Genomic DNA, 10,605 nt, shown 5'->3' with positions numbered 1-10,605 from the left:
TACTATAGTTGTAAATAAGTTGACTCATTTTCTTATATTTGAAACAACTCTAGAAAAACCATATTGATAATCACAAATCAAATGAAGAAAGATAAAGATAAAAACAAAATATAAAAAATAGTTAGAAAAAACAATTAAGCCACCATTTCTCATTCACAATAGTGTTACAGTAATAATATCTATATCGGTGACGATAAATGAGTGGGTTCCACATAATTTTTAATCGCAATCAAATTGATTGTTTTTCATCCATTGATTAGACTGTATGTTTTGGTTACAAATTTGGAGACAGTTCTACAATTTATTACGATTACAAAGAACAGAACAGATAAATAACTGCAAACGTAATCGATAAGAACACACTTTCTAATTTTTACTTTATTATTAATTAATCACATTTCTATTGAGATTTTATTAGGACAAATTTTATTTTATTTTTATGGTGTACAAAACTAGAACTGTTATCTTTTCGAATATTACAGCTGTATAACTTAAACGAGTATATCACTTCAATCACAAAACTAAACGAATGTAAATATATGTAAAAGAGATTTAATTATCTATGTTATTATAGAAAATAAGATCTCGGAATTAGAAATGTGTTAGCTAATCTCGTGCTAAAAGGGAATTAAGAAAAGGATTCAGAACAAAACGGTATCAGCTCCGTACATAAGGAATCCGAACACCGGCCGGCAGACCGTCAGCGGCCCTAGGTCTGCACAACAGAGCCGCCACCTTCTTATAAAAACCTGATGTTCTCAGTTGCTTCTGTGCTCACTTCACACAGCCATGACAAAACTCGATGTTCCGTCCGCCTCTCAGCCTACCGGAGCAACGTCCGCCGCCGGCTCCTGCGCCACCAAGAAGCCTGGGGCGAAGGAAATTAAGCTATGGGGCGGCCGCTTCCAGGAGAGCGTCACAGACGCCGTCGAACGCTTTACAGAGTCGATTTCATATGATAAGGACCTTTACAAGCATGACATCAGCGGCAGTCGTGCTCATGCATCCATGCTCGCCAAGCAGGTTCCCTCACTTCTTTGTTTTGGTTTGTGATTTTTGTGAAGCTCTATTCTGTTTTGTTTTTACGGAAAGGAATGCTTAATGTTTATTTGTGGCGTTTGTACTACCCTAATGGAACCGAATCGCGATGTTGAGCTGTGGATTTTACTCAAAATTCATCTATTGTGTCCTGGAAATTTGTCAGTTGCCATGCGTATTCATGATAGTGGTCCTTGGTTTTGGTTGCAGGGCTTGATGAGTATCAGTGACAGGGACAATATTCTAGCAGGTCTCGATGAGATCGAGAGGCGTATTCGAAATGGCGAGTTCGTCTGGAGAGCTGATAGGGAAGATGTTCATATGAACATTGAAGCTGCACTTACTGATTTGATTGGCGAGCCTGCCAAGAAACTGCATACTGCTCGGAGCCGCAACGACCAGGTTGCGACGGATTTTCGCTTGTGGTGCCGAGATGCTATCGACTCGATTGTCGAGAGGATTAAAGATTTTCAAGTTGCGATGGTAGACTTGGCAATTAAGAATGCAGGAATTATTGTTCCTGGTTATACACATTTGCAGAGAGCACAGCCCGTCCTACTTCAGCATCTTCTCTTAGCATTCGTTGAGCAGGTATTTGACTGTTACTTTAGCTTATCATTTTAAGTTGTGGCTGCAATCCTAAAATTAATGGTTGCTTTAGTGCTGTAAGTGTTAGCTGCATGGTTTCTATCTTTTCTGAAACTAGGGATGAGAGTCATGGGACTTTGAGAATGTTTGTTAGTGATTTTGAAATTATTTTGACATGTTTAAAATCACTCGAAAATAAATTTTTGATCATTTAAAATTAGTTTAGATGGTATAAAAATCACGTTTAAAAGTGTAAAACCTAACACTACAATAATTTTGAATGATTATAGATGTGTTTGGGAGTGATTTTGAACTAGACAAAAAATGATTTTAACTATTTTAAAATCATTCATGTGTGTGTACAACTATTTGCCCGTCTGAAGCTTTAAACCTTTCACATGAACGTTCAATCCTCTTTACAAAACGTTTTCCACATATTTTAACTTGATATGTTAAGATATTTCTTCATCACATTGATGAACTCCCCTTAGTGACTGAAAACGTGATGGCTACTTATTAAACTATACAATATTCTACATTAGCATCTTAAGAGAACGATTGATTGCCATTTGCTTAACGTTGTTTTTCTTCCCTAAGCCTAAATAACTAATCCTAATCCCAAGTTACGATTAAAAATTATGTTAGTATTTTACTCTTACTAAAACTTACGGAAGACTGATTCTGGACAAATGTCTACATGTTTTGTAGCTTGATAGGGATGCTGGTCGTTTGCTGGACTGCCGAGCTAGACTGAATTTCTGCCCCTTAGGAGCTTGTGCACTGGCTGGTACTGGCCTTCCAATTGATCGATTCATGACATCAAGTGCTTTAGAATTCTCATCTCCTTTGAGAAACAGGTCTGTTGATTATCTTTACTTGTCGATGTTGTTAAAGATATGGTGATTCTGATGGCCGGAATATCTTATTTCTCCTCTGCAGGGTACAATTTTGAAATTTATCCCTTCCTGTGGTTTGTGGGGGGAAGCAGGAATAGATATTAGGTCCCCTTCATGTTTTGTGAGTTGAATGTAAATAGTAGCAATAACATTATGGATTACCAAATCGAGTTGCTGGAGGAGAATTGACTTACACATGATGGAACTTCTTTTGGAGACTTTGTTCTTCAAGCTTTTAATCACATAGATTAGATAATTTAGGTCCCATTTGATAACCATTTTGTTTTTGTTCTGTTTTTTAAAATTGTGATTGTTGACTGAAAATATTTTGGTAAGTTTTTTTTCACATTTCTCGAAAATATTTGAACTCTAAGCAAAAAATTAAAAACAAAATCAAGTTTTTATAAACTACTTTTTTTAGTTTTCAAAATTCGTCTAGGTTTTCAAAAACATTTTTAAAGAGTACTAGCAAGAAAACTATAAGTAGAAGTAGAGTTTATAAACTTAATTTTTAAAAAACATAAAACAAAAAACAAAATAGTTATAAAACAAGACCTTATGTATTTAGGGTGGCTTATCTTTTGCATCTGCAAGATCAAAACATATCTTTATCATCTGTAATCCATCTCTACTGATTCTGAAGTTACATTTTCTTTTCCTCTCAGCCTGTTGAATAACTTGTAAATTTGTTGTTTCGACTAGTATTGATGCTGTTTCAGACCGAGATTTTGCAATGGAATTTCTTTCTGCCAATTCTATTATGGCCATTCATCTTTCTCGTCTGGGAGAGGAATGGGTATTGTGGTCCTCTGAGGAGTTTGGATTTATCACACCTAATGACGCCGTTTCAACTGGAAGTAGCATAATGCCTCAGAAGAAAAATCCAGATCCAATGGAACTTGTTCGTGGAAAGTCTGCTAGAGTCATTGGCGATTTAGTAACCCTTCTAACATTGTGCAAAGGACTTCCTCTTGCATACAACCGTGATCTGCAGGTTTGAATCTTTTGACATGTCAAATTTCCTTTTCAGAATACTTCTTTCACCTTCCATCTGATTCAATAAGCTGTTTTGTGTTGAGACAGGAAGATAAGGAACCTGTATTTGATAGTGTTAAAACAGTTTTAGGGATGCTTGAGGTTTCAGCTGAGTTTGCACGAAACATTAGCTTCAATCAGGATAGAATTAAGAAGGCCTTACCTGCAGGTCATCTTGATGCGACCACACTTGCAGACTATCTCGTGCATAAGGTTAGTTTCTCTGCTCTTTACTTCTACTTATCCTTGTTAGAAGTGCATTGGAAGGAAAATTTTTAACTACTATAGAGTAATTATTAAATCACCGTGCATAACTCAATTAGCATAAGACATACATTACATACATTACATACATTCTTGACCAAAAGATCAAAAAGATTCTTTTTTTTTCACCTCCTACACAAATTGTTGCAATAAAAAAAAATCATCAATCAAGCAAAAGGTTTAAGTTCATGATTGGGTAGGAAATACGATGCAAGTTTTTCATTTTCTTCTTCGTGGTGTTTGGGTCGACTTATGTGCACCTCGACTTATCTTACTGGACGATCCACATGACCCTACAACATTTAGGTGCCAAAGAAACTCTTAAGATATTAAATCCTAAGTAGATGGTCACTTTGGATCGAACCCATTCTCTCCAAGTTCTCTATTAAACTTATGACATTTTCTTTACCACTAGGCCAACCCATGATAGTTAATGACATTGTAGGGGTTCAAACATACAATCTCTTGCTTTGATACCACATTAAATCACCAATCAAGAGTTTACATTGATGGATTATGGTAAATTTAGTTATATCATAATCATAAATGCATATGGCGAGCATGCATGTTTGAGACGTGGTTTAGGTTTGAAATATAAAATTTTTAAACAATGCCTAACAGAGAACTCTGAAGCATTGATCAGCATATGTTTTTCATTTTATAATTCTGAACAGGGAATAGTGATAGTTAGGAACTCTAAAAAATTGAGGCGACTTTTAACAAGGATAAGATTTTTCCCCCCAACTTAAAAAACAGCTCCAAGATGTTAGTTTAGTGAAAGAATCCACATCTCTCACCCTCCCTGTATTTCATCAATAAATATTTTCTCAATCATTGTCTCTATAATTTAGAGAATTAATGGTAAAACAGAATGTCCCTGGATCTTTCTCCTGCAAAGTTCATGCGTTAAGCACGTACTTATTTCAAATTGTTTAGGTTAAAAAATAGATTCTTTCAAGGACCCTGGCCCCGTTGTTGCAACGTGCAATATGCTTTCATGTGAAAAGACGACCTTACTTGAACATGATCTGTTCTATAGATTGTGCATCTGTATCCTTGAGTTCTAAGGAAAATGTGGGTTTTAAATGAACATCGGGAGAATAACTCACAAGTTACTATCAAGATTTAAAATATCATGTTAGACGAAAATGTCAAAGTCTCAATCTTATAGAAATGTCGATGAAAATATCGATGTTGATAGATATTTTTGGAAAAATTGTAAAAACAAAAAATTCAAAAAAAAAATTAAATTAATAAATAAATATTTTACGCTTTTTAAACAAGTTAACATGTTTATTATATATATTTTTTATTTACACTAATGCCATTTTATTACTTATTTTTAATGTTTCATAAATATTTTTACGATATAGTAGAAATATCGATTTACCACTCACATCAATGTTAAACTCATGAAATTTGAATATCTTGTTTACAACCATATGCTGACCCAACAGCCATATCGTCAGCTAACATCGGGTTACAATTCTCAATGGGTTATATGGAATAATTTTTTTTTTTTTTTAGCAAATTGTAAATGTAAAGACCATCATGAGTTCAATATGATTTTAGAATAAAACAATTTACTGAATTTTTGTTGTTAAGAAGAATAGAATCTTTTCACATTACACATTCAAACAGCTTCTAAGTTCTAACTCTCTGATTTCATATCCCCTTTTTAACAGGGAATACCTTTCAGAACATCTCATGATATTGTAGGCAAGTCTGTTGCTATGTGCCTTGGAAAGAACTGCCAGCTGAAGGACTTAAGTCTCGATGAACTGCGAACTTTGAGTCCAATCTTTGACGACGATGTTTATGAATTTCTTGGAGTAGAAAATTCGGTTAACAAATTTTCGTCGTATGGCTCCACGGGATCTGAATGTGTTGCCAATCAACTCCAGTATTGGATCGAAAAACTTGGCATTATTAGTCAGTAGAGATTAGGTTTGATGAGTATGGCCATGGAGGAAGGGGTTTTGAGGCAATGAGTAGAACAGAATAAAGTTAGGGGGCATTTGAAGTTGCCATTGCTAGCATAATATTTGATGCAAGAAAAGGGGGTTGTGGGACTATTAATAAGTATAATTATATTCCTAAGCATATAGATTAGTTGGTCATTTTCTTAGCATTCCTCTGCTATTATGTACGAATGACTTATGTATTTCGGAATTTGGTCTTTATTTTGAGCCTATATTTCACTTTATAAGCGTTTTTCTTGTCGTGGTGATAATTCCACCTTCCGGAGCCATTCCATCAGGTGGTGGGTTCTACTTTTTGCAAATAATAAAAACATAAAAGACGAAAAGAATGAGGCAAATTAAAAGACTGAACATAAATTTTGACAGGGTGCGACTTTTTTTGTTTTTTTGTTTTTTTGGTGACAGGGACGACCATTACAAATGGTTGGAAAGAATATTATGATTTTATTTTTTAATTTAATCTAAACTAAATTAGATATTTGATTTTTTTATTTATTGTTTAAATGGTTCATTTTCAATACCATTTTGATTTAAATAAAAAAAATATATTTGTTTATTTTTTTTTACATATGTTTTCAAATATGGGAAAATGAACCAATATGATAGATTAGTGTCTATCATCATTGATAGACTGATAATTTTTTATATTTGAAAACATATGTAAAAACAATAATATTTTTGTTTAAAAATATAATTAAAATGTTAATTTTCATAATTTAAGTTAAAATTTCAACAATATAGTCTTCAACTAAAATATTGAAACATAATTATCCAAACAAAATATTTTGTTAAGATATATATATATATATATATGAGGTAGAGCAAGACTGGTGAATTTAGTACCGGTTGCCGTTTAGCTAACAAGGAGAATTCTTTCCGCTACCTCCCTTGTTAACTAGAAACATTTACACGATACATCAAATATTTCAAAAATGTCCAAAGGTTTGACTTATTACATAAACGTATTTTAACTAAAATTTTGGACAAATTTAATTATCGTACATTGAAGACATTATTATTAATTTATTCTTTCCTGTATTAAAATCAAATTTTCGTTGGACTTCCCGATTTTTAGTTGTGGGTATTTAATGCCAATCTTTTATTTCATTAGTTTTAATTTTATTAATATTCCCAGATATTAGGTATTTACGGATTTCCTTTATTAAACTCGATGGTTTGCACGTTTTACTTTATTCCATATTTCTATATTTTATTAACTGCAACAAATATAGTGTTCTGTAGATTTAATTATCAAATTACGGATAGTTCATACAAAAACTTGAACTTTGTATTTGTATTAATTTTATGGAAAGTGAGTACAATTTTTTTTAAAATAAACTATAATCTTTAAACTGCTTTAAACTGGACCTTTAGGCTCGATGATCTTCTTGGATGATCGACCTTTAGACTTGTTGATCTTCATGGCTTGATGATCTTCTTGGACGATCGACCTTGCAAGATTAATGTTCGCACAAGGCTTCCGGAGAAACTTGATTTAGTCTTGATGTTGATGTTGATTTGATGCGATATGGTTCGTTCTCTAATACTTGATCCTCTGATTCTCTCTCGGTTGGGTGGATGTGTTTGACTTGAAGAAGAAAAACACCGAACGTTCTTGAAGTAGAAATGAGTGTTTGTGTCCTTAAAGGTCTTCTGTGTACTAGGAGTGTAGCTTCAGGAGTCTTGGAGTCTTCTGCTTGTTGATGAATTTGGAGTCTTCTGCTCTGAATGTAGAATTGCTTGTATTTTTAAAGGACTTCACTCTTTCAGCTCTGAATGTAGAATTGCTTGTATCTTTAAAGGACTTCACTCTTTCAGAATGCTTGTATCGAAGGACTTCAGTCTTCAGGTATTGCTTGTAGGTGTTGGGAATCTAATTGTAAAGAATTCCTATAAGCTCTCTAGAGTATATAATTGTTGAACCTTGCAAATGAGGGAGCTTCTCTTTTTATAGAGCTCCTGATGGGCTTCATGGGCTTGGCTCTGACCTTGATTGGCTCATGGACCTGACCTTTGGGCCTAATTTAATTGGACTTGGGTCGGGCCTTTGGGCCTAATTAATTGGACTTGAGTCTAGTCTTTAGACCCAATTAACTGAGCTTAGGCCTATTTTGGCGTTTTAGGCCTACATTAAGCTCAAAATTGGGCATAACTAGGCCAAAGCCCAAATTATAATGTCAAATTGGTCGAAATTAATTTTACTCAATTGACGTCTGCGACGAAAACACAGAATTTATCCTCAATTTCAATTTGAGACACATGTCAACTCTTAATTGATCACAAATTTGACGATTTCGGAATTTCGTCATTAATTTAGCAAATGACATGGCGGCCCGTGGTTGGTTCGAAATTTCTCCTCCAACAAATGCCCATTTTCAAGATTTGTGCAGTGGTGGATGAATCTCGAAAAAAATAAAGCCGACATTGTAAGTAATTCGGTCTTGACTTCGATGCTCCCAATTTAATTAAACTGACGAGTTTAACTAAAATTTGTAATAGAGGATGGTCAAAATTTTAATTTAAGAAAAATCTCAACCTTTATCTTAGAGTTGATTTGATTTGAAGAGATAAAATGTAGGAATTCTCAAATTTTTTCTTTTTAACAAAAAGGAAAATTAAGATTTCGTCCCAAATTAATTTGATTTAGAGATGAAACTTAAAAATTTTGAATTTAAAATGAAATTCAAGTCTCATCCCTAATTTAATTTAATTTGGAGATGAAAACTTTAATATTTTGATTTTAATAAAGAAATTTGGAATATGACCAAATTTATAAGAAAACTTTGAGCTTTATCCCAATTTAATTTGATTTTAGGGATAAAATTCAACAATTTTTTGAGTTAAAAATAGAAATTAAAGTTTCACTCTAATTTAATTTAATTTGGAGATGAAAACTTACAATTTTGGTTTAAAGGAAGAAATTTGGAATATGGCCAAAATTTCGAATTTTTTTTTTTAGCTTTGTCCCCATTTAATTTAATTTTGGGATAAACCCAATAATCTCAAATTTTAAAAAAATAAAAAAATAAAGGAATAACATCCCCAATTTAATTTAATTCGGTGCTAAAATGCGATTAATAAAAAGGTCCGGTACATAGCCAAAAATTTTAGAAGATGAGGGACGAAAAAAATCATCAAAGATAAGATTTAGGTGGTTAAAAAAGAGAGATTTTTTTAACCAATAAAATCTCTAAAATTTCCGAATCGGATTCTATAAAGAAAGAAGAAGAAGAAGAAGAAAAAAAAAAAAAAAAAAAAAAAAAAAAAAAAAAACTTCATTTTTCTTTTTTTCTTTTCTTCTTCTTCTTCTTCTCTTTTTTTTTCAAGAAAATTTCGTTTTTTTCCTTTTCTTTCCTTTTCTTTTTCTATTTTTCTTTTCCTTACCTTTTTTTTTTTGTTTCTTTTATCTTTTATTATTATTATTATTATTATTTTATTAACTTGCCCCCTTGCCCTTTTTTTTTACCAGAGTTAGAACTAGCAGTTTATTTCCCTTACTTCTTCATATCTTTGCACAAAAGGTGGGTTCTTTTTTTTTTCTTATATATATATATATGCACATATATTAGCAGGGGCATTCGACGTGCGATTGTCAGCTCCGCCAGCACGATCTGACTCCTGCTAGACACAACCTCTATGTGGGCAACTGTGTAGCCTGTAAAGATGGTCGTCAGCTCCACCAACAACGATCTGACTCCTGCTAGACACGGCCCCTACGTGGATGACTGTGTAGCCTGTAGGGGTGATTCGCCAACAACAATCTAACTCATGCTAGACACAACCCTTATGTGAGCGACTGTGTAGCCTGCAGGGGTGGTCGTCAGCTCTGCCAACAACGATCTTACTTCTGCTAGACACAACCCCTATGTGGGCGATTGTGTAGCCTGCAAAGGTGGTCGTCAACTCTGCCAACAACGATCTAACTCCTGCTAAACATGGCCTCTATGTGGGTGACTGTGTAGCCTGCAGGAGTGATCCACCAACAACAATCTGACTTCTGCTAGACACAACCCCTATGTGGGTGACTTTGTAGCCTGCAGGGGTGATCGTCAGCTCCGCCAACAACGATCTAACTCCTACTAGACACAACCCTTATGTGGGCGACTGTGTAGCTTGCAGGGGTGGTCGCCAACTCTGCCAATAACGATCTAACTTCTACTAGACACAACCCTTATGTGGGCGACTGTGTAACCTGCAGGGGTGGTCATCAACTCTGCCAATAACAATCTGACTCCTTCTAGACACAACCCCTATATGGGACGATTGTGTAGCCAGTAGAGGTGGTCATCAGCTCTGCCAATAGCGATCTGACTCCTGCTAAACACAGCCCCTATGTGGGTGACTGTGTAGCCTGCAGGGGTAGTCGTCAGCTTTGCCAACAATGATTTGACCCTGCTAGACAACTCTTCTTCTTCTTCTTGTTTTTTTTTTTTCCAAATTTTTCTTCTTCTTTTTTCTTTCAATTTTTCTTTTTTTTTTTTTTCCTTCCAAGCGAAGCCGTACTTGAATTTTGGAGATGAAGCGAGTCACGTCAGACTAAAAAAAAAAAAAACTTCACTTTTTTTTTCTCTCACCTTTTTTTCTTTTCTTCTTCTTCTTCTCTTTTTTTTTCAAGAAAATTTCATTTTTTTCCTTTTCTTTCCTTTTCTTTTTCTATTTTTCTTTTCCTTTTCTTTTCCTTACCTTTTTTTTTGTTTCTTTTATCTTTTATTATTATTATTATTATTTTATTAACTTGCCCCCTTGCCCTTTTTTTACAAGAGTTAGAACTAGCAGTTTATTTCCCTTACTTCTTCATATCT

At 34.0% G+C, this 10,605-nt stretch overlaps 1 protein-coding gene across 1 annotated transcript; it reads left to right on the top strand.

Moving 5' to 3' along the window:
* Positions 1-515: 515 nt before the first annotated feature.
* Positions 516-6,030, top strand: LOC120076354 (argininosuccinate lyase, chloroplastic-like). The gene is made up of 6 exons (XM_039030163.2): positions 516-1,023; positions 1,249-1,629; positions 2,335-2,483; positions 3,225-3,516; positions 3,606-3,770; positions 5,507-6,030. The coding sequence occupies exons 1-6, from the start codon at positions 790-792 to the stop codon at positions 5,759-5,761; spliced, it is 1,476 nt and encodes a 491-aa protein (XP_038886091.1). The 5' UTR covers positions 516-789; the 3' UTR covers positions 5,762-6,030.
* Positions 6,031-10,605: the final 4,575 nt, after the last annotated feature.

This window comes from Benincasa hispida, chromosome 4 (assembly GCF_027475165.1).
Source record: "Benincasa hispida cultivar pf3 chromosome 4, pf3_genome.v1.1, whole genome shotgun sequence".
NCBI lineage: Eukaryota > Viridiplantae > Streptophyta > Magnoliopsida > Cucurbitales > Cucurbitaceae > Benincasa > Benincasa hispida.
The sequence above is the reverse complement of the archived record's forward strand: the minus strand, read 5'-3'. Positions and strand labels throughout refer to the sequence as shown.

What these genes read in the sequence shown, in the direction of transcription:
- LOC120076354 (XM_039030163.2), top strand. Translation starts at nt 790, where the DNA reads ATGACAAAACTCGATGTTCCGTCCGCCTCTCAGCCTACCGGAGCAACG. An exon ending in TCATCTCCTTTGAGAAACAG is followed by an intron (nt 2,484 to 3,224) that starts GTCTGTTGATTA and finishes TGTTTCGACTAG; the next exon opens with TATTGATGCTGTTTCAGACC. An exon ending in CATACAACCGTGATCTGCAG is followed by an intron (nt 3,517 to 3,605) that starts GTTTGAATCTTT and finishes GTGTTGAGACAG; the next exon opens with GAAGATAAGGAACCTGTATT.